Source organism: Podarcis muralis, chromosome 2 (assembly GCF_964188315.1).
Source record: "Podarcis muralis chromosome 2, rPodMur119.hap1.1, whole genome shotgun sequence".
Classification (NCBI taxonomy): Eukaryota; Metazoa; Chordata; class Lepidosauria; order Squamata; family Lacertidae; genus Podarcis; species Podarcis muralis.
In genome coordinates this window covers 43,653,908-43,678,333 of record NC_135656.1, presented here as the reverse complement: position 1 = coordinate 43,678,333, position 24,426 = coordinate 43,653,908, and the positions used below count along the sequence as shown (strand labels likewise).

The following is a 24,426-nucleotide window of genomic DNA, read 5'->3' as shown; positions in this document are numbered from 1 at the left end:
ACCCAATACGCTTGCCACTTGATAAGTGAAAAATGGTTTTTTAAAAAATCTGATGAAGATGTCAAAAGGAGTTCATAGCTTATCTGAAAGTCCCAAATGTCTTCTGCTGATTTTGAATGCCTGCATCGCTGAATGTATTTACTTGTACTTTTACATAATATTTATTGTCTAAGGTTACATGAACTAACTCAGTAAAACACAGTATGTGTGTTAGGAAACATGAGCCATGAAAATTTACAAATACCACTCTTGTAAATGTTAAAGCAGCTCTGTAGGGTAGGCAAGTATTATTTACATACTTTTAATTCAAACTTTTCCAGCTTAGGGGTCTCCAAATGTTTTGGACGGCAACTTCCATTAACTCTTGCCATAACTGCTGTGCTAGCTGGGGCTGATGGGAATTGTAGTCCAACACATTTGGAGGACACCAGGTTGGGGAAGGCTGTGTTAACTGACAGAGTAAACCCACACCAAATTAGCAACTGTCCACTGTAAAAAAGGAAAAAAGCTTGGGGTTTATTCTAAGTTCTTCCTGCCCCATCATAGAAGGAAGTAGCACACCATTCACTCTCCTTTCATAAGCAAAAGAAAGTGTAAAGGAAAGTAGGAGTGGGAAATTAGAATGAATTAGGAAAGATACTGGAATGAGAAATAATAAAGAAGAAAAGAAAGATATGGGAAGGTTAGGAAAATGAGAGAGAGAGAGAGATGGAAAAAGATACAGGCTGAGCAAGAAAGAAGGAGATGCATTAAAAATGGGGAGGTGTGGGGATGCTTCCCCACTCTTTATTTGGGATTGAGATAATCTTCCTTCCCTAACCTATAGCTGAATACTGAGACTCTCTTCCCCTCAGGAAGCGTCACAGTAGCTGAGTCCCACCCCAACCTCCCAGTTATAATTATTTAGACCTTCTATTTATATTTACTGTTAATGGTATATTAGAGCTCAACCAAGGCTCTTCACAAAATGGCTGCTCAAAAACTGCACAGTTGTTCATTATAATAAGGGGTTCATTTATTAATGTACAAAATAAGGTTTTGAGGACATAGGTATATTGGTATGTGTATATTGGTATATATGTGTATATTGGTCTGGAGGCCTTGAGCCTCTTGGCCTAACATTTTCAGCCTGTAAACCCTTGAGGTCTGTGGGGCTTAACTGAGGCCTTGTCTTAGGCTGGGAGTGTCTTTGAGTTGGTTGAAAGGAGAGATCTGACAAAACAGAACTTGCAGGGAATATTTGGGGGGGGGGGCCACATTGTCTTAGAATTAATGGACTCTGCAGTTCCCTGAATTCCCCTCTTCTAATGGCTCAGTTGATTAATTGTGCATTTATCTCAGGTGTTTGCAAAATAATTGTCCATTTTATGTGACTATACTTTTGAAATGGAGAGAAATGAGTAGGATGAAAAAGAGGTGCAGAACTTTTGGCATGTATGGGGAATGAACCTGTGACCTTTAGTGTTATTAGCACCACTAGCCCAGAGATGGAGGACCTGTGGCATTCCAGATGTAGCTGGACTGCAACTTCCACCATCCCTCAATGCTGGGCGTGTTGGCTGGGACTGCTGGGAGTCAGAGCCTGGAGAGCCACAAGAGTCTGAGTCCTCATCCCTGTTCTAACCAGGCCTGTTTTTCCCCACCCTCCTCCCAGCGACCCTCGTAAACACACAGCTTCTGTTGCTGGAACTGTTGACAGGTATCACAGGTTTCGACTGAGCATTTGCCATGACATACCTTGGCACCACTCACAGGTTAAAATAAGCAGCAAAACTGATTAAACCTAAAACTCTAGATGTATGGTGTGCTACTGCTAGGGCACAGTAGATAATATACTTGGCCCTTGACTTAATAATAATAAAAGATTTCCCAAAAGATGCAGTACAAATGGAGAAATCAAGTCCAACAACAGCGAACACTAGGAGGGGAAGAACTGGCAACACCTACTTACTGTAAATTACTTGTCAACCTTGAGACTCCTACAAATTGGTTTGGACAATCCTCAAATCTACCTTTCCTACACTGCTAAGTTTCTTGTATATCTATTAAGCTATTCTCTAAGCCGCACACCTACTCCCCCATCCCTGGATATCAGGTTACAATGGATAAATGCTGTACATGTGTCTTACCCTTAACATAGGGCTTCAACTATGGCCCTATTCAAGCCTCAATCACATCCTCTTTAGCTGTGCCCCATCCTACTCCTTTCTCACAAATTCCAGCGTTCTCTGACCATTTTAGGTGCCCTTTTCTGTTCTTTTTCCAGCTCTGCAGTATCTTTCTTGAGATGGAATCGCCAGAACTGTACTCTGCATTCCAAACAAGGCTGCTCCATAGATTTGTATAAAGGCATTAGAGTACTGAGAAGAGCATTTTCAATCTCTTTCCTTAATAATCTCCCTAGCATGGATTTTGTTTTTCACATAGGATGCTGTATTGATTTCATTATACTCTCCACCATGATCCCAATAGTGAGTTGCACAATATATCCTAGCTGTTGCTCTGCTTCAGTACGACTACCTCATCAACGTACGTGAGATTGGAGCTTATTTTGTACTACTTTGTATCTGTATCGCTCACACTCACTTACACTGAAGCTCATTTACATTTCATTTGTGATTTTTGTTGCCTGTCCACCCAGTTTGTTGTTGTTGTTTAGTCGTGTCCAACTCTTCGTGACCCCATGGACCAGAGCACACCAGGCACTCCTGTCTTTCACTGCCTCCTGCAGTTTGGTCAGACTCATGCTGGTAGCTTCGAGAACACTATCCAACCATCTCGTCCTCTGTCGTCCCCTTCTCCTTGTGCCCTCCATCTTTCCCAACATCAGGGTCTTTTCCAGTGAGTCTTCTCTTCTCGTGAGGTGGCCAAAGTATTGGAGTCTCAGCTTCAGGATCTGTCCTTCCAGTGAGCACTCAGAGCTGATTTCCTTAAGAATGGATAGGTTTGATCTTCTTGTAGTCCATGGGACTCTCAAGAGTCTCCTCCAGCACCATCCACCCAGTTTAGAGAGCAGCTAAACAGAATACATCTAGAAATCTATGTACAGTGGTACCTTGGTTTTTGAACACCTCCATAGTCGAACATTTCGGAACTCGAACACCGAAAACCTAAAGGTGCCTTGGTTTTCAAACGTGCCTTGGAAGTTGAACAGGAAACGCAGCTTCCTTTTTGAGGCTTCCGCTTTCGGTTTTCAAATGTTTCAGAACTCAAACGGACTTCCACAATGGATTATGTTTGAAAACCAAGGTAGCACTGTAGGTGCAAAAGAAATTACAGGGACATCTGGCAAATTTACAGTAAGAGAGCACATGTTTTTGATAGCGCTTGGTCCACTGCAGCCTTGCAAACCCATTCTCCTTCACATTCATTGGGCTTTGGGGCATGAGATCTAATTAGAAAGTGGGTAGCTGACATGATAGGGAAATAAATTATGTGACAAAGCCTGGAAACAGGATTATTTTGATTTCTCTGGTAGATCAGACATTGGTCTGATAAAGACCCAGGCTGAACAATCACAAACTGCAATTATGCTTGGGCCACAGATAATGTTGCCACAATGTCAGGCGAACATTTGCTGTGTCCAATATTTGCTTAGCCCAGGATTGGTGGTGGGGGAGAGCAGGAGAACAGGACGAAGAGGCATCTAAAAACACTGCCAAAAAGGGCAGCTCCATTATCCTTGGCAACACAGCTGCTACCTACAAATCTTGGGATAGGATTGAGTCAACACCACATCACTACCCAGAAGTGGAGTGAGCCAGAATACATTGCAACACACACAGCTGTGGCATAGCAGCCCATCATTCATTTGATGCCCAGTGCCACAAGTGGCAAGACATGGCTCCTTAAGAGAGATATCTGGCTGCCCTTCAGGAAAGCGTCTGAGACACCAAATACCATAATCATTCCATCGTCAGGACCCAGTTGGCTTCCTTGTGGCACCCTGTCAGTTTGTGTGGCGGGATTTTATGGTGTTATCTGGCATTCTGTGAGGGCAGGAGGACTTCTGCCAAATTCCGATGCCCTTCAGGTGGCCTAACTCCACTTTAGGATTGCACCATTAATGCAGCCTGTTGAAAAAAGCAGTGTCTTTGGCTGCAGTCCTAACCTCATTTACCTGAGAATAAGCCCTACTGAATTCAGTAGGACTTACTTCATGTAGACATGGTTAGTCATGAGACTTGGTAATATCATGGAGGAACATAGTGAGTTGACTTTCGAGCCCTTCTGATGTCAGTGTTGCACTTTTTGATATGACATGACATGAATAGAAATATTAAAAAAATACCAGCCAGGATTTAGTAAGAATCCTGTAATTTAGTAAGCAGATTAGTAAGAATACGAAGAGTTGAATGAGTAAATTTATTTGGGAATTACCTTTAAAGAATTTTAAATTCAGCAGAAAAAGCAATTTAGTGAAGGCCTGCAAGCTCTGTACCACAGCACTAAAGGAAAATAGTGTGACCTTTTTAATTTCAAAAAATATTTGGAAGCTTTTTTTCAGCAGAGACTTAACCTTACATCTGAATTATTTGTGAGCTTAGAAGTAAAGTGTTGCCTACTATTGATAGAGATGTCTGTTGTGTTTTAGCAGCCTAAAAGAGATCACAGAATACAAAATGGCCAAATTGATAAAACATTAACCTAGTTCACAGGTAACAGTACTCCTACATCTTTTAAAAGTTCCTCTCTTGAACTACCACCTAAAGTTAAAAATTCAATCATCATCTTCTCATAGAGCCGGAAATTAATAATCTCTGTACTCTTCCTGAAGTGCCCGGTTTTGAATATGATGGCCTGATAGAGCCTTAGCCACATCCAACCAAATGCTTCTGAACAGTGTAGAACTAGACCTTTAAAGGTCGTTCTTTATATTGACATCAGTCTATATAAGCAAAAAAGGACTGTTGCTCTGAAAAATGCGGTTTCCCCCCTTCCTTTCAGGTGATACTTTGACCTTCCTGAAACTGTTTCTGAATACTTTTTTAATGGACATCCCCGCTACCCTCAAACTGCCTGAGATGGCAAGTCCGGCCATCAGTCCAGACTCTTCTTCCCATGAAGGACTCTCCTCCGTCAACTCCATGCCTGCATGCTCCCCCACGTCCGATTCTGAGAATCTGAGCCCAGATGAGTTGGAGCTATTGGCAAAGCTTGAAGAACAAAACAGGTAAGTTGAGTGAAGTGAGCTGAACTTGGATATAGTATGCATACACATTGGGTTGGTTAAAAAAGTTATCGATGTGATTATTAAAGCTGAGAAACCAGTCCTTCTAGTTGGGAATGCTGTACATAAATACATATTTTTAAATGCTTTCTTGAGTATAAAGCCCATATAGTGTATAGCTCAATGCTACCAAATGGGAGATACTTTTGGACATTGATAAATGCAGTTGTCACCTTTTTCTTTTCATTCATTCAAATGAACAGAAAAAGAACTTTGACAGGTTACTTTAGTCTAGGGATCAGCCCAGTTCTGATCACATGAAACCCCCATTGGTTCCCACCTGTCCCGTTCCTGCATACATGTTTTTAAAAAGGAAATCTGCGCAAAACTTTCTTTCTCCAACCTACATTTTAGTGGTCCAAGCAGCATGCCTTTTGCATTGTTCAACCATGTTTTATTCTCACACAGTGTCTCTGGAAGCAACTGACACACACCCACATCTCATCAATCCTGGGGCCATTTGTAGCCATGTTTTCAACTTGCATGGCAACTGGCGTGATTATTTGCTGCTCCAAGCAGCTCTTAGAGGGTTTTATATATATATAAAAAATACGTCCCACTCAGACCACCTTGTAGGGCTTTATTGGGTGGTCCAGATTCAGAGGCAGAACTCCTCTGACCCATGATTTTGTTTGCGAGGCGTAGATCAGATGTGCTTGCCCCATAATCCAGATCACTGACATTCCTTCAGCATCCCTACATGAACCATATAGAACAATTCATTCGTAAGCAAATGAACTGGATATTAAAAATAAGATGCTGCATAGATCAGTGTTTCCCAACCTTTTTTGGGCAAAGGCACACTTGTTTGATGAAAAAAATCTCGAGGCACACCACCATTACAGCCCCGTGACGTCAGCGCGCAGCGTCACGCCGGGAGGGACGCACGAAAGTGTAACTTTCAATTTTTTCCCCTCCCCCTTGCCGGGGAACCTCCAAGCTTTGGGGGTGGGGGGGGGGAGGAGGCAGCAAAGCGAGGGACTGAGGGACTCCTCCAACGACAAGGGTTGGGGAAGAAGAGAAAGGGCTATTCCGCTCCAGTCATGGGAGGGGAATATGTACTGGCCCAACTGGTGTGCGGTCTTCGGAAAGCGGGGTGCGGGAAGGAAGCCTAGGCTCAGGGTCCACCGACCTCGGCGGAGAAAGGCAACAACCGGAGCCGATGACGAGCCGGCGCGTGCGTGCAGCGGCTGGCCTCGAGCTCGGGAAGCTGCGCGCAGCGATGTTGACGCGGGGCGCGCGAGAGCTTGGGGGCGGGGCGGGAGAGAGAGAGAAAGAGTTGGCAGCACCAGGCGCTGTTACTTATTGCGCTGCGGACGCTGCCAGCAACTGCGGTGGTTGTGCGGCGGCCGCCGCCGCAGAACGTCCTCGTCAGTCAGCTGAGCTGCCTGGCGGCGTAGGGAGCCGAGGGGCGGGGCTTCCTTTCTGAAGGAGCTGAGGGTGGGGGTCCTCCGGTGCCTTCGGCGAAACGGCGCCGGCCCAGAGCGCTTCTAGGAGGCTGCCTTTGTGCGCGACGTAAAGCCCTCTTTCCCTCCCTCCAGCCCCGTGTCACATGTGGAAAAGGGGGCTGGATCCTGTGACGCAACTCGGAAAACTGTTAGGGAAGCCAGAGCAGGAAAGTGAGTGGGAGGCGGCGTCGCCGCTTTAACCCACGTTTCCTTTTTGAAAGAGAAACCAGTGTTTCCCAACCTTTTTTGGACTCGCTCGCGGCACACCAGGCAACATCTCGCGGCACACTAGTGTGCCGCGGAACACCGGTTGGGAAACACTGGCATAGATCATTAGGGCAGCATTTCAGTCTTCTTAGGCTTTCTACCTTGTTGGACTTTAGAACCTCTAAAAATCAGAGGCCAGGTAGGATAACTTGCTGGGACACTAGAATTAGCAGACTTTCCACTGTTTCTCCATTTGAATAAGGACTGAGTGCAGTATTCCTCGTTCCAGCAAAGCACATGTTCTCCCATGTAGCAATCAGTGACCTGAGTGCATGTTGGATTTCATTGTTCAGATGTCATTGTCTAGGTTAGGCTCCATTCCTTTTAGAGACAGAAGTTTTGCCAAAGTATCCAAGCAGTGTGTGCTAGACTGAGTAGACAGGCAGTGAGAGCTCTGTTTTGGCATTGCCTTTCTGTTTTTTGATTTGCCTGGATTTGACAGCTGCTCATATCGTATAAACAACTGTAGATTTGCTACTTTCAGTAGCTCTATGGTAGCTTCCTTTTACTGAATGCCCTGCTTGATTTCTAAATGGCCATGTGGTGGCATCCGAACATCAAATGATCATGACAGCCAGAGAACCTGTAATGGAAAGTGACAAATGTTGAATTGAACAGGCAAAGATTTCTTGGTAACTTGTGTCTCGCTGTTTCTTTGAAATACTTATCTCATTGACCTAATGTATAACAGCTCTTTTCCTAATCTAAAAGCTGTTTTGTTTACCAGACTGTTTTATCATGACTGCTTCACTTGGGATTGAGAATTAGTAAAGTAGAAAACTGAGAACACCTTGTTGATGAGTAAGCATAAGTCCTTTATAGCTGCCTGAGGAATCAAATTCTGCTGAGCTGTGTATAATGAACAAGGTTTTCTTAATATTTATAGGAATTATATTGCCCTTCGTGTTTCTAAATCTGTTTTAAAAACGGTGATGTGATTTTGGCTAAAGGCTTCAGGTGATTACCAAGTTGATGGGTAGAATAATCTAGTAGGGGATTTCATTGAAAATGATTTCTGAAAGTAACAGAATTCAATTTGTCTTAATTCTCTGGTCTTGCATTTGAATATAAATTACACCTTTATTTAAAATAGAAATTGGGTGAAGCCGAGATGTACCATAGACATGGAGAGGTTTTCTTATCATTCTTGACTCTTATTGCCTGAGATCTTAATTGTTAAATTGGGCTCTGTTGAGGAATGTGCTTTGTTCTCCCACCGCCCGCTCTTACCGGTGTGGCGCGGCGCGGGGAACAACTTCCAGGTTGATGGCACCTGTGTGCGTGCGCATGTGTACAGGTGCTCCTCCGACCTGGATGTGCACCGGAAATAGTGTGTGCACACGTGTGCGGGACGGAGAAGCAACCCGGAAGAGCGCGCGTGCACACACGCTCTAGCCCATCCTCTGGAACACGCTCTAGCCCATCCAGACGGAACGTGGACCAGCCCATCGTTTGGTAAGCTTGCTGACCCCTAAATTACAGACTCCATCAGCAGACAAACTTTGCTGTTTTTAATGTGATATGTTTGTAGCTGTTTTACCTCTGGAGATGCTTTGTATGCTGCTAGAAGGGCTGGCATGTCAAAAAACTTGTGTGCAAAAGCATTTCAACTTAGTTCAACTGGAAGCTCTGTGCATACCAATTGTAACTGAGGAGTCCTACTTTCGTGGTAACTTAGTTAGATGTTGATGCACCTGCATAGCTCTGAAGGTGTAACCTGATTGTGGGGCTGGTAGGGATGCTACTAACAGTCTGTCATTTTCCCAGGCTTCTAGAAGCAGATTCCAAATCCTTGCGCTCCATGAATGGCTCGCGAAGGAATAGTGGGTCCTCTTTGGTCTCGAGCTCTTCTGCCTCATCCAACTTGAGCCATCTTGAGGAGGATACCTGGATCTTGTGGGGGAGGATTGTAAATGAATGGGAAGAATGGCGGAAAAAGAAGGAAAAACTGCTCAAGGTGAGGGAGTCTGCTCTGGCGATGGGCAGTACCCGTGAGGGCGCATGAATACTCCTCCTTCTCTGTTCGACAGTGGAATTTGCTGCCAAGGAGTGTGGTGGAGTCTCCTTCTTTGGAGGTCTTTAAGCAGAGGCTTGACAACCATATGTCAGGAGTGCTCTGATGGTGTTTCCTGCTTGGCAGGGGGTTGGACTCGATGGCCCTTGTGGTCTATTCCAACTCTATGATTCTATGACTCTCACAAGAAGTATTGTAGAAACAAGAAGTGATATGTGTTTTAGACTTTTATTGGTTGGCTTGTGACAATTGCTTTTAATGTTCATACTGTGTTGTCTCATTTGTAAGTAATGCAGCTAATGAATACTTTTAATTATAATAACACAAGTGTGATTGCATAAACTCTGTAATCCTTTTCACAATTGTACACACTTACATCACAATTGTGAGCTAATGTGTAAGTAATGTGCCTGTGGTTGTTTGAGGGGAGCAGAATTTATCAGAGACAAGGTATTGGAGGGAAGGAAAGTTTTATTTATACAATGCCACTGATGTACATGGTAATTTGCAAAGAATGCGTAAAAAATTATGGTGCAATCAATTAATAGTTCCAAACAGAGAACTAGATAGTAAACAGAAATTCTCTGCCAATAGAATTTTGGTTACTGTTTTGAAAACTTAATTTTTTTATTCCTGTACTCCCTTCTCTCTTACCAAGCTGACTTATTCCAATATGCTGTGATCATGAGGTAATTGCTTTGCGTCCAGCGTCCTCCTTAGTTTATACCAAAGGTTTAAAATATGCAGCCTCCTTATGGCATATTGAGCAGAACTGTGGACAGGATTTGGGCTTGGGAGTCCTACTTCACAAATGTCGCTTGGGGTTTCTCATACATTGTTTCTCTCTCCCCTCCCCCCCCCCCCTTAGGAGCTCATAAGGAAAGGAATTCCCCACCACTTCCGAGCCATTGTTTGGCAACTTCTGTGCAGTGCCACTGACATGCCAGTGAAGAATCAGTATTCAGAGTTGTTAAAGATGTCTTCTCCTTGTGAAAAGCTGATCAGGAGGGATATTGCCCGGACATACCCAGAGCACGAGTTTTTTAAGGGACAGGACAGTCTGGGCCAAGAGGTCCTCTTCAATGTTATGAAGGCAAGTAGGAATCTCCCTAATGAAATTGCTTTAGAAATCAACACTCAGTGCTTGATGCTCCAAAAGTCTGATCTTTTGTTATTCAGGCATTTCATGGATTGAACTTTACAAAGTGGCTTAACCTGCACATCAAAGGAGGACTTCTAGCTGCCTAGAGTTTGGGTATTAGCATTCATAATTCATAAGACAAAATGTGTGGTATCTATGCACTACTTTCATCTGCTCTGTAAAATCTTGGTACCATAATACATGCTAATTTCTCTGCCCCTTAAATTACATGGGCCTTGTCACAGCTGAGGTTCTGAATCCCTGGATACAGCTTTATATTAGGGTACTTGAATCATTCTTCCTTTTATATCTAGAAATTGTCCTGAGACAGCCTTGATAAGAACTGATGCTCCTTCAGCTCTCAGTATGATGAAATATACCAGCCATGGATAGTTTCTAAAGGAGTTGCTTGACTTCCACAGTGGGGAATGGGGTGTTTATTTCTTTGCAGACCTTTCTAATGCCATTTTTTGTAGCAAATAATTTTATGGCTTGTGGCTGACATCAATCTGCTGAACAGCTGTAGGTTCTGCCAATTGTTTGTGTCCAGACTTTGGGAAATTAAAACTTAAATACAATTTAAAAATTTCAGCTACGTAATAAAGCCATAAATAAAAGTGTGGTGGTAAAGAAAACCAACCTCTAGCAGGATATGCATTGTGAGAAGCAGGAATTAAGAAAGCCAGTTGACAAAGCCACACACACCACAGACCACCCCATCTTAGAACCCAGGCCTTTGCAAATTACAGAAAACTTTGGAAGGGCTGTCATTGTGCCAGACATGGGAGAGAAGTCCCTTGCCCTCCACTGAGTCCTCTACACATGCAGAGAACTTGAGGATGTCTGCCTTGCTTCATGCCATACATTGGAGAAGGAAATAGGCAGTCCCTCTTGTTCTCCTGTTCCCATTTTTTGATGTGTGGTGTGAAGTGACTCATCTGTTACTTTAGAAGTGACTCATCTATTGGTACGGGAGTCACTGATGACCACACATAATTGACTGCCAGAGGCAAAATTTTGTTGACTTCTCAGGGGAATATAAGATGTAGCTATTCCTGAGATGGAGGTGTTTCTGCACATTGCTCTTTGATGTAACTACATTGTGCTATTGGGAAAGCTTAGCTATGCGTTCCTCCTTCCCAGTTGGCTTTGTAGTTGACACAAGGATTGCAGCTGAACTACACTCTGGAAAGACAAATGCTTAACCTGCTGTATAAAGAGGAAGAGCTGGACAGATGCTGAAGCTAAGCCAATTCAATAAATTCCCAACTTCCCTGAAAGAAATGCAGAGGGCACATCCTGAGAACCTTAGAAGAAGGGAAATTCCCAGCCAGGAGCTTCAGCTAATCTTTTAAAAAAAAGTGTTCTGTGTGTTGTGGGGAACAAAGCACTGTTCTTAAGTACTTAAAGGTGTACATCTCTTCATTTAGTTCCTTTTTTCAAAACAACAACAATTATTTGAATTGTATTAAGGTCCTCATTTTAATCTTCATTTGTAGCATGATTGCGGAAACATTTGTAGAAATATTTTCTGTCGTTCTGCTTGTGTGTATTAAGCAGTGACTTGAATGACATGGTCTGGATCCTTCCCAGTTCCCCTCCCTTTCCAACTGCTGATATTGGAAACTTTCCAGCATTAAGAAAATTCTGTGTGTGGTTGAACAAGTTGTGTCAAAACTCTGCCTCGTAGTTGTGTGTTTTAATTGTGCTTCAAATCCCTTTGGGCATTTGGTGGTTGTATTTTGTGCTAATCTGGACCAGCTGTTGCTTAAGGTTTGCTTTTCTTTCAGGCTTACTCTCTAGTAGACCGTGAGGTTGGGTACTGCCAAGGCAGTGCATTCATCGTTGGACTGCTCCTGATGCAGGTTTGTGTAACATGGGAGTAGATGTCTGGCCTGAACCTAAGTGTTCGTCTTTACTTGGGAGCTTATGGAACAGTTCAGCACCTTGCAAAATATTAAAACAGGTTATAAATCTAGTTGCTTGCACCTTAGCATTGGTCAGTGCCAAACACAAATTTTAACTGGGCTTGACTACATTGTTAAAATAGCTACTTTAGTAGAAGGAAACATTCTCTTATATGACCCTACTTTATTAAAGCTTTTGATATTTCCAAATGGTTTCAGCTAGACAGGCCTTCCCTACCTTGGATCCCCACATGTTGTTGAGCTACAGCTCCTATCATCCATGGCTATTGGTCATGCAGTCTGTGGATGATGGGGCCAACAGCATCTGGGGAGCCTGGGTTGGGAAAAGCTAGAAGCAGGCCTAAAAAATCTTCAGGCACCTGTATTAATGCTAGTGCCTAGGAATTTTGAAATCCATTGTAGGGTAAGTCCTACAAACGTGTTGTTGTTTTCCTGGCCCAGGCTGGAGGAATGTAATCTAGAATAAACACAATGAATGAAGATGTTTTTCAGTTACATTCACTGTTGGGCCTGTGTTTGGACTAGGAGCTGGGCTTTCAAGGCATCTTTTTGATATCCCGCCGTCACTCCTTTGTACTAATGTCGTCTGTACAAGAGTGGAAGCGTATTCATCAACTTTAGTAATGAAAAACCATATGGAATTTCAAGTGCTTCAAAACAAAACAAGTTGCCATTAGTTTAAACAGTAATGGGTAGAGTGTTATGCATATGTCAGTATAAAATGGGGATATCTGATTTAGAAGAAGCATCACTGAAAAATCCATTTTTGAGAACGCATCATTTTATTGCTGCAAATGAAAACTAATACTAGTTTAGGCACTAGAAGTATCCATTATAATACAACAAGAACAGCAGTATCCTGCTGAGAAGCCCTAATGCAGTGTACCAAAGAAGAACAATTCTACAATGTGTTCCCATATCCAGTTAATTGATGTCATTCATACTGAATGCACTTAAGATTTGTGTTACTTGCACAAATATTGACTCTGTGAATACAGTAGAATGTTTTTCTTCAATACTTTTGTGGCAACGTGGCGGTTACCTGTTGAACATACGAAGTTGCCCTAAACAGATAATGGATCCATCTAATGCAGTGTTGTCTACATTGATTTGCAAGAGCATTCCAGAGGCAAGCATCTTGCCCACTTCTGCTCCCTCTGACCCATCTAACTGGAGGTGCAAGGGATTGAAACTGACATCTTGTGCAAGCAAAGTATATGTACTTCTATTAGTATCACCTCTCCCTGTTGCATTCGTTTCTAGATGCCTGAAGAAGAGGCTTTCTGTGTGTTTGTACGTCTGATGCAAGAGTACAGATTACGGGAGCTGTTTAAACCCACTATGGCTGAGCTAGGGCTCTGCATCTACCAGTTTGAGTACATGCTTCAGGTAAAAAAGACTGTGTTTGTTGTGCATAAAGAAGCTTCTAAGGGTACAAGTTGTTAGACTGTGAATTACTTCCCTCCTGCCTCCTAAAAATCCTGTAACGGTCTCAAGTACATCAGCTTTATTATTTCAGGGCAATAAAGTTAAGGATACTAATTACTATACGTGTGGCCCTGCCTTTGAGAATCCAGTGTCCTGACTGTGGGAATCCAACTGTGATGCTCAAGACTTGCTGTTATTCCTCTTGATTAAGAGCTGTGTTCTGTGTCTCTTCAGGAGCAGCTGCCTGAACTGAATATCCACTTCCGTTCTCAAAGCTTCCTTACCTCTATGTATGCATCATCCTGGTTTCTTACCCTCTTCCTTACCACCTTTCCTCTGCCTGTGGCCACTCGAGTATTTGACATCTTCATGTACGAGGTAAAGCATTCGATATAAAAATGTGAAGGGAGTGGGGACACAGGGCTACAGGAAGAGCAGCAGTGAGAGCATGACCTGTTTAATGGGACATATCACAACAAGTCTGCATATATCGAGGAAGAATTAATGGCTGATTTTTAAAATAACATTGCTCCAGGCTGCTGTATGCTATGAAATGTGGATTGTGTAAAGACATAGTGTAAGATTCTAAATATTTTAGAAAATAACCTGGATCAAAGAGTGGTATTCAACTAAATCCTTGCCAGAATGCAATAGCTTCTGCTTGCGCAGTGGGACTCCCCCCCCCAATGTGGGTGTGCCCTGTGCTGTCCCTAAATCTCTCGAGGGGGGGACCCTCAGAATAAACTTGGGGAGCACATGTGGGGAAGCGGGGGGGGGGGGGTCCTGTTGTGGAACTGGGAGCCATTCCATCCATACAAGGATTTATCGTATTGGCCTGAATATAAGGCCCACTTTTTTTCCAAATTCCAACCATGGAAAGTTAAAGTGTGGCTTAAATTCGCGACCTTACAAAAATTGGATTTTACAATATTGCTGCTGAAACAGACATATGGTAAAACGGAACGGGTGTGAGTGCCTGCGGAATTTTAAGGGAGCGGCTTATATTTGAGTATTGTCTTTTTTTTCCCCTTTGAATTTTAAAGGTGCGGCTTATATTCAGGTGTGGCTTATATTCGGGTCAATACGGTACTTAGTGTTATGTTGAATCAACCAGAAATAAACATGTTACTTTCAGCATTCTCATCTGCTGGCAGAAACTGACCCGTGCCCAGGAAGTCCACAAAACTACAAGGAAGTTGTTGTCTTCTTGTGAACCACCCTGAAACCTCTGGGTATAGGATGGTGTATAAGTAATAATAATAATAATAATAATGTACACTGCGTCCATCTCTCCTACGCCACTAGCCCAGGTCTGTGTAAGGAAGTTTCTGAATGATATTATGTTTAAAAGTGACACCGCTTCCATAAAAAAGGTGTTGTAGCCAAACACCAGCTCTTCAAAATATTGCAGATTACAGAACATCCCTTTAAACGAAGTGTCTTCAAATGCTGTAAGAAGAGCCCTGCAGGATCAGACCAAAGGCCTTATCTGCTCCATCCTGTTTCCTGCAGTGGCCAATCAGTTACCTAATGGAAAGTTCACAACGGGGAGGAAATGGGAAACAAACCCTCCCCCTCTGCTGTTCCCTAGCAACAGGTATACAGAGGCCTACTGCCTGTGATCCTTGAGGTAGTATATAGCCAAAATTATTAGCAGCCGTTAATAGCCTTATCCTCCATGAATTTGTCTAATCCCCCTTTAAAGACATCAAAGTATTATCTCAGCTCCATTTGTCACAGAATTCTGTAATTGTGTTCATTTATACTTGTGCAAATGTGCTAGCATCCATATGCCCGCTGCTGCTTAAGCAAGTTGTTAAGTCGTGTTCAATTCAGAGCTCTCTCGGCCTAACTTGGCAACGGATGAGCCAACACATTCTCTGGATGATGTGCTCAAGCGGATTGATGATTTTATTGGGGGTTGGAAACTAGATATATTTCTTTTCTGTTGGATATCTTCTAATCTCATTTGCATTTCCACTTCATAGGAAATGTGGCTTATTCCTCAATTGCTCCATAGGCTTACTCCGAACCATGGGAAACTCCATTTTGGGGTGGAGCCCATCTAACTTCTGCTGACTTCTTACAGGGATTGGAAATAGTCTTCCGTGTGGGGATGGCTCTTCTGCAATTCAACCAGGCTGAACTGATGCAACTGGACATGGAGGGGATGTCACAGGTCAGCTCTATGGTGAACTGTAGGAGTAGAGGTAGACTTGCTAGTTTCTGTCTCTCATTCGGATACCCATATGGGGGAGAAAGACATGAAGGGGAAATGGAAGTGGGGGGCTGGTTGAGACATCTTTGGAACATCCTAAACCCTAGCCATTTCAGCCTGACTATGCCTGAGGGCAACGGCTCATGGCCCAAATTCTGGCAGCTCCCTATTCCTCTGCAGTTTGATTTATGTGATGAGCCAGTCAACTTGTTTCAGCTTGTATCAGCTGTTGGGATCTAGAAGCTGCTTGCAGGGGCATGCGGTCTGCTCAAGGCCTGACCAGAGTCTCAGTGCCCACTTGCATTCCAGGGGGCAGCTTTGAATGCTTCTCAGTCTTTTGTGGTACTATGTAAGCATTCCAATTGGGATGCTGTTTGGGTAACATGTCTGTAATAATAGAATCATAGAGTGGTAGAAGAACAATAATAGAATCATAGAGTGGTAGGGTTTGAAGGGATCCAGAGGGTCCTCTAATCCACCACCTTCTGAGGGAGTCCATTTCACTGTTGAACAGCTCTTGCCGTCAGAAAGTTCTTCCTGATGTTTAGTTGGAGTGTCCTTTCTTGTAATATTATAGCCCTTTTTAAGATACCGGTGTATGTTGGTGTTTGGAATCTACAAAGTGAGGAAGAGAAGTATCACAAGAAAATACCTTGGGCTGCAATCCTAAGCCCACTTAACTGGCAGCAAATGTCCTTGAACTCAGTAGGAAATAATTCTGAGGAGACATGGTTGGGATTTCGCTGTTACTAAGTGCAGCTCAGTTGGGACCTTTTGTTGCTTTTTTGCAGTTGCTAATAACATTAGTGTTGAAATATTGAGATGAGAGGGAGAGTATACATTCTTACTCTGGCCATTCAAATATCTATTTTGCTCCTACTTTTTCTACAGTAATTCTAAAAGGAAGGTAAGGAAACCAAACTTTAGAAGTTGCTTTGAGTATTCCTGGTTTTCAAGAGACTTGAACTGCTGCAGGTAGAGAAAGACAGTGTCCCACTGTGATAGGTATTGCAAGATTAGCTAGCACTAGGAAGGGTGGGCTTGCATTTGGGGTAAGTACTATCCACCCAACTGGGTGGCAAATTGCAAGGTTGAACTTACAAAGTTTAAGCCTTTAGGGCTAAAGACATAATGCCAGAAAAAAATTGCTGAAGGTACAGAAACAAAAATGGCAGTAAAAATCAATCTAAATTGTGTTGACTCACAACTTTGAAGTGTCAAATCTTCTGAAAGCTGATCCTGGTTCTTCACCCTTGCAGAGGGAGCTTGGGAGCAATTTCAGCTGACGGGTTGCATAAAAACGTTTTAAGCATATGGCCAGGACCTATCCCATTTGTAATATTTTCACTGTGAGTTTTGTGTTAAACACATTCTTCTCCTGAAATAAATCTAGTCTGTCTATACCAGATCTCCACTGCAGGTCAACCCAGTTTTCCCATAACATGGAATACATCTTATTCAAAGCCTTTATACTATGCTCTTTAGCTGGAAAATCACCCAGAGTCAAAACAGCATAGTCCCTGCCTTCAGGCTTACAGTCTAAAAAGGGACTCACAAATTGGGGGGGGGGGGGAGAGATAGGGAGTGAAAGCAGAAATATTGGTCACCAAATGATTAATGTTACAAGGTTCTCATAGTGATCAGCTTGGATGGGAACAGGCTGCTCACAGTTTAAAAAGCAGGCCTTGGCAGATCCTTAAAAATAGCCCAGCGACCCAGCCTTCCTAGAAGTTGGCCATAGAGAATGGGGCCTAGCTGGAATCTGCCAGCTTCTTGTCATTCCTGTCACATCAAGTGGTCTAATCGGGGACAGTTGATAATACGGCACACATGCACACCAGAGAAGGTAGTCCTGACACTTCTCGCAAGGAAGTTGGCACTGGGGGCCTCTGTGAGGGCAGAAAAGGGCCCCACCCCAGCTGGTGACAGCAGCGGTGATTGCAGGTGGCAGTTCCTTGCTGCCTGTTCCTTGCTGCTTCAACACTGTTTTAGGAGGTGATGTCAAACACAAGCTATTTTATAGCAAAGGATGGAGCCTATAGGCAGCCTATTTTGAGGCCTGCCCTGTGTGTTTGGTGTATTGCACATGTGTCTTGAGGTGGGGAAGAGTTAACGTTTTTAAAGTGCTTTTAATGCACTAAAACAAATGTGGTCAGGAGTGCTCCCCCCCGACCACTTCCATTCCAGACCGTAATGCTAGATTGTGTGATTCTCAAGAGGTAATACTCAAGTGAGCAGCACTTAGAAGTGTTATATCACAAGAAGCATTCCAAAGACTGGCCACTCCCTCTGTCTTAGCTTTCTGGGAAGAAGTAGATAAAATTAAGCTGGACATTAGAAGCAGGTTTGCTGACCAGGGAATGTATCCTAGGCGCATTCTGACTTAAGTGTTGCCTTTTTCACAGTATTTCCAGAAGGTGATTCCTCATCAGTTTGAAAACTGTCCTGATAAGCTGATCTTTAAGGCTTACCAGGTCAAATACAACCCTAAGAAAATGAAACGGTAAGTATTACTTTATCATATATCTCATACATAAGTGTCTTTTGTCGCTTTCTTTGGAAAGCTGCGTAGGTTGATGTGGGAAGTCTCCTGAACAGCTACAGTGGTACCTTGGGTTACATATGCTTCAGGTTACATATGCTTCAGGTTACAGACTCCGCTAACCCAGAAATATTACCTCAGGTTAAGAACTTTGCTTCAGGATGAGAACAGAAATCGTGCTCCGGTGGTGCGGCAGCAGCAGGAGGCCCCATTAGCTAAAGTGGTGCTTCAGGTTAAGAACAGTTTCAGGTTAAGAATGGACCTCTGGAAAGAATTAAGTACTTAACCCGAGGTACCACTGTATATCGAAGGAATTTCTCTTGGAGGAATTTTTATTGCCAGAAGCAGGGTTTTCTGTTATGATTGGTGGCACGTAAAAGGGGCCTTTTCACCAGATAGTGTTTGTGAGAAGTGGTCATGGACTGTTGCTGGATTTTAACTTGGACACAGTAGCACCTAATTTTGTTGACTGTAGACACGAAACACATTTTCTTATGGGTGTTTGTCTCCCTCAGCTTACAAGACCTGAGGTGATACCCTGCTGTACCCACACATTAGCAGAACAGACTTCCACCTGCCCAATGGGACTTCCCTTTCCTCTTCTCCCCTCTACAGCCCTCTGCACACCCACCAAATATGCTTTGGAGGGCTGGAAGACCCCCTGGAGCAGGATTTGGGACATTCAGGAGGCTGCAGGGCGGAGGAGCGGAAGGCGGAATCCACTCGCACAGCATCATGTTGGATGTTGCCCCTGCTGTCCAGAATTAACTCAATCTTATGTGTGTTTATTACTTTCCTTGTGCGCTTCATGGATTTTAACAATCCCTTTACAATCACACATTAACATAATTAAAGTGCAAGTTAAGCAAATTGACCCAGTCAAAAATAAACTCCCATTCCTACCCTAAGCCCATTCCAACTATGCTGGCTGTATAATTTGGCAGAGTCTTTAAACATTAATGGGAAGAGAGAGAGAACTTTGAACCATTGTTTGTAACAAAAGTTCAAACAGAGACTAAATCTGATCAGAAACTCTTCCTGTGCCATGCTTCTAAAATATGGTGCTCTCACTAATTGCTAAGATACCAAGTTCTAACCGGCAGTAAGTGTATGTGGAGATTTGGAATTTACAATGAAAATACTGATGGTTATCCACCAAGAAACCTCTCTGTGGCTTGTGCTTTTCGATGGGTTTCGTCATCCTACTTTAAGCTTACAAAGAACACCCACAAAATCACATGATTTAAAGGACATCCATGGTAAACAAGGCATGCGGGTGGCGCTGTGGTCTAAACCACTGAGCCTCTTGGGCTTGCCGATCAGAAGGTCAGCGGTTCGAATCCCCACGACGAGGTGAGCTCCTGTTCCTTGGTCCCAGCTCCTGCCAACCTAGCAGTTTGAAAGCACACCCAAAAGTGCAAGTAGATAAATAGGTACTGCTCCAGCAGGAAGGTAAATGCCGTTTCAGTGCACTGCTCTGGTTTCAGTGTTCCGTTGCACCAGAAGTGGCTTGGTCATGCTGGCCACATGACCTGGAAAAACTGTCAGTGGCAAAACGCTGGCTCCCTCAGCCTGTAAAGCGAGATGAGCACCTCAATCCCAGAGTTGTCTGCGACTGGACTTAACTGTCAGGGGTCCTTTACCTTTACCTTTTACCATGGTAAATATTACATTGGGAAAACTCCACTCCTAGTCAAAACGAAGCAAGCAGAAAACAACCCTGAAGGGTAAGGTTAGTGTTTGAATTAGTACAACATCAAAAAGCACCCAATACTAAAACTTAACTTTCCCTGGTTTTTTTCGTTCGCTCAATTTCAGATAAATTTCAGGGGTTGGAAAGAGCATGGTGTGGCTTTTTGTGGAACTAGCTAATTGTGTACCTTACATCCTAAATATAAAATCTGTTTAAAGATAGACGATCCTGACTGCCTTTTAACATATTTGTAAACTGGGGTCCCATCTATTTTATTTATTTTTATCTAACAAAAATTCTATATTGTTTGATTGTAATAAAAACCCTGAGCTTTTTACAAGAAATATTAAAATTACTAAGCGTTCAAAACAATGAAACATTTTAAATATCGTTAAAATTAATAGCAAGAAGATTAAAACATATCATGTGTATCGAGATAAGCTTGCCGAAACAAAAATGCTTTAGCAAGTGCTAAAAGAGAGAGAGAGAGTCCAGTGAAGGTGCCTCTGTAATCAGTAGGTAGGTGGGAACAAAGTGTTGGTGCTGTTACACTGAAAGATCTCACAAGCATTATGTGACACCTGTAACAGTGCCAGTTCCACAGGCTAAAGCACTTGAGTGGGCGCATAAGGGATAAGGCAATTCAGCCTCGGTACAGAGTAGCATGAGAGTGAGTGTAAAATACTGTGTTGTGGGAGACTAGAAACATAGCCAGTTTTAGGGTCAATATGTTAACTGCTAGCAGATGCAGCTGAATCATATATTACCATTCCTTATTGACTTAATTGGAAGTTTAAAAGTCTCCTGATCGTGCGACAAATACTGCAGGCAGCCTTGTGTCACTTAGTAATCATGAAGTGTGACCTGGGAGACTTTGGAGTTGTGTTTGTCCAGCATGGATGGTTAACTATTCCAGTCCTTGGCTTCTCTAGCAGCCAGATTGGGTGCAACTGTAGCAAATCTGATTTTTGCATAGAAAACTGGGGTGGGATCCAGGAGCAGATGGATCAGGATGCTTAAGGAGCAGAAAAGGGCATCCTGGTGAAGGCAGCTTAACCTCACAGGCTGTTCACCTTCCTACAGTTCATTGCCCAGACTTTTGTACCAGAAATGAGCCTAGCTTGGAGAAAATAGACCAAGGCAGGCAGTGCCAGTTAATTAACTGGCAAGCATGGGAAAGATTAAACTCCTATTACCCATAAGCCCTATTACCCATGTTCCTTAAATTGTAACCCAAATAGACTTCTTTCAATGTGATGGGGGCAGATCAGGCGTTAAATGCACAGATGTGCTGCTATCATATCAGGCTTGCCTCTCAGAGCATCTCCAGAGCGCTGGCGTTCTGTAGGGAGAATCAGGGTGAACTGTATTTTGCCTGTGTTGCAGACTAGAGAAGGAATACACTGCAATCAAAAACAGAGAAATGGAAGAGCAGATTGAAATCAAGGTAAGCTGCCTCCTTACCTCCCTCCCCTGTACATTCCTGCACTTTTCTTGCATATATGGCAACATATAGAACAAAAACATGGGCGTTCCCCATGCTTCCTTTCCCCAAAAAGCGAGTCAACTTACTCTTTGTTCTTCCAGTGCAAGGCCTCAAGACACTGTTATCCTAAGGGTGTGCAGTGTTGTCCAGTGGTCAGATCACATAGATGGTTTTGCTGTTTCATAGCAGTGCCTTGTACCCTTGGTATATTGGTCCTTCTGTCTGCTGCAGGGCTTGCATTCTTTCTACTGTGTCCTCTGCTGTTATAGAAACTCTTGCACTTCAGGCAAAAGTTCAAGTGCTCACGTACCTTGGCTCCTTTTGTGTCATTCAGTGTACCTTAGTTCTTTTAAAAGCATTCCTTTCTTACTGAACTTTAAGATCTGTCTCTCTCTCACTGTCTCTGGTGTAATGCTTGCTTCCTGGTTATTCAATCAGCTGGTTGTGCAGATGGCTGTAGCTCGGTGTTCAGGATTTCAGCATAATTTCTGCATGCTGGCCATCGCTTAACAAAAGCTGATTCTTACAGATTAGAATGCATGTTGACTTTGATCTCGCTTGCAGAGGCTCCGTTCTGAGAACCGTCTTCTGAAACAGCGAATTGAGACCCTGGAGAAGGTGAGGAGAGTACCCAGCCGCATGAAAATTCACTTCCTCCGCTTCCAGACTAGTTTGGCCACCAAAAACGAGGCCTTACACAACCGACTGTCCCGGTTGACTGTGGACACTACTCAGGGCGCTAGCCATTAGTCTCTGCTGCGTACCTTCACAGAGACTGCTGGGGGTGTTTTTATTTCAGGAGGGTAGGGAGTAATATATGTCCGAAGCAGTGTTACTCAGCTCTCTCACAACCTTTGCTGGTAATGAAGAAGCGGCAAAACCTTGGTGATCTGCTGCCTGCACTCTTTAAGATGGAAAAAGTAAACTGCAGGAGCTGCAGACACATGATTAGCCCAAAAAACTTCAGCTTGGATGATAACTTAAAACAGAAGCAACTTATATTATATTCTGAACAGTCCAAGCCTGCTATTGGGACTTCACTGTGCGGCAATTGAACCTTTCATTGTTTTTCAGCTATGCTGTGCCGTATACCTCAGATGACCTTATTTTGTGCTAAATATTAAAGTTTTACATGAAAAATATAGAAGTTATTTGGCCCCGTTTTGATGTACTGTTAACAGAGATCTTGGAGACTTGCCCAGAGCCAGCAACTCCAGGGAGTCTGGCTAATTGGAGACTGGACAACACACAAGTTTGACTCCTAAAATAAGATCTCTTCCATCGACCTAATGGGCAATAAAATTACAGGCCGCTGCAGCATTTGCAGGATTGAAGCGAAGTTAATGCAAGACAAGATTTTCTTGAGGGAATCCATATCTGTTTGCCTTCCCCTGTGGACAGCCACAAAGCACATGCATAAAATGTGCCTTGCTTTCTCCATAAAGGGAAGTGTCACGCTGCAGATTGGACACTGTTCTGGAATGGAAGTTCTCTACTTGGGCTCTGTTGGGTTCTTTATCTTTTTTCTTCTGTGCTTCTAGCTATAGAGTGCGTGTGTGACCTTGCTTTTGTATCTTTTTCTTTCCTTCATCTTTCCTTCCTTGTCTGGATCTCCCTCTTCTGAGTCTGTAGGAGAGTGCTGCTTTGGCAGATAGATTGATCCAGGTATGGTACAACCTTTTTTTATTTCTAATTCTCCTCTTGGTGTAACATTTCATTCCAGGACAGAAAAACCACTTGCAGCCTTATCTTTGTGTTTGGGTTTACTTGGCACTTCCACCCAGAAGAGTTCAGACTAACAATTCTGTATTGGTTCTTGAATCACCCGTAACATTCTTTAAAGGGGGACTCTCAAGTTGCATCCATTAGATCATGTGATATTAATGATGCTACAATCCTTCCTGTTTTATGCAGCTAAGGATGTGAGCTCTGAAGCCGTAGCTTTCTACATCACTGTTAGCTGATTGGCTTTTAGCTAGAACGATGCTGACTTAAACTGGCTGAAAGTTTCTGGGTCTTAGCAGATCAATTATTATTATTATTATTATTATTATTATTATTATTATTATTATTATTATTATTATTATTTTAGCAGAAACAAAATTAACAATGCTCTGGCTAACTTACCTGGTTTTAGGATACAGTGCTGTAGAGACTTAAAAAATGTAGCCCTCGTCTACTTGTTGTGGGTGGGTGAGGGAAGTGTCAGAGGAAGAACCATGACACTACAACACCTCTCTTGTGTGAAAATCACTGCACAGAAAAACATTTTCTGCGGTATCCTTGATATCTAATTTCTTACATAGATAGCACGTCTATATGGGAAACAGCGTGCAGACTTTCTTTATGGAGATACTGCTTCCATAGGAAATTACATGTTTTCAGTGTGAATGCCCATCATTCTTTATTCTGCAAAGTCCTAGAAGAAATAAGGGTTTATTAAAGCTGCAGGGGGTTCTGTTGGAAGCTTTCTGAACAGGCTGTAGATGTGGATATTGGAAGTTTCTCCATGGTTATCTTTTTAATCTGTGGATGAATTTTCTTCCAAGACACCAATATATAAACTATAGCTGCAAGGAGGAGAAGGGGCTAAAATCATTAAAACTGCTCTTAGCTAAACATCTGCTTCTGAGTTTTGTGTGGAAATGCATGGGAATAAAACCTTCAGGATTCTGAAAAGCGAGGTTCTTAATCACAGTCTTCACCAACACCTCCAGATATTTTGGATTAAATTTCCATTAGCCCCAGCCAGTATAGCTAGAGTTGATGGCCATAATAGACCAAAACATCTGGAGTGCACCTTGTTGGCAAAGCGGTTATAGCAAATTAGTTCCAACTAGTGTTTAATGTGGACGTGGGTGGCGCTGTGGGTTAAACCACAGAGCCTAGGACTTGCCGATTGGAAGGTTGGTGGTTCGAATCCCCGCGACGGGGTGAGCTCCCATTGCTCGGTCCCAGCTCCTGCCAACCTAGCAGTTTGAAAGCACGTCAAAGTGCAAGTAGATAAATAGGTACCGCTCCGGGGGGAAGG

At 43.2% G+C, this 24,426-nt stretch overlaps 1 protein-coding gene across 7 annotated transcripts in view; it reads left to right on the top strand.

Moving 5' to 3' along the window:
- Positions 1-24,426, top strand: part of EVI5L (ecotropic viral integration site 5 like) — a 47,894-nt gene that overhangs the window by 9,875 nt on the left and 13,593 nt on the right. For 3 of the 7 annotated variants that reach the window (XM_028717327.2, XM_028717326.2, XM_028717332.2), the window contains exons 2-12: positions 4,948-5,173; positions 8,713-8,902; positions 9,828-10,052; positions 11,891-11,965; positions 13,292-13,417; positions 13,691-13,834; positions 15,546-15,635; positions 18,080-18,177; positions 21,296-21,356; positions 21,960-22,013; positions 23,028-23,060. In XM_028717327.2, the coding sequence (XP_028573160.2) occupies positions 4,992-5,173; positions 8,713-8,902; positions 9,828-10,052; positions 11,891-11,965; positions 13,292-13,417; positions 13,691-13,834; positions 15,546-15,635; positions 18,080-18,177; positions 21,296-21,356; positions 21,960-22,013; positions 23,028-23,060 (1,278 nt within the window). In that variant the 5' untranslated portion in view covers positions 4,948-4,991. Of the gene's footprint in view, positions 1-4,947; positions 5,174-8,376; positions 8,401-8,712; positions 8,903-9,827; positions 10,053-11,890; positions 11,966-13,291; positions 13,418-13,690; positions 13,835-15,545; positions 15,636-18,079; positions 18,178-21,295; positions 21,357-21,959; positions 22,014-23,027; positions 23,061-24,426 lie in introns of those variants that run through there. The other 4 variants (XM_028717328.2, XM_028717333.2, XM_028717331.2 and 1 more) reach the window with 3 other exon arrangements.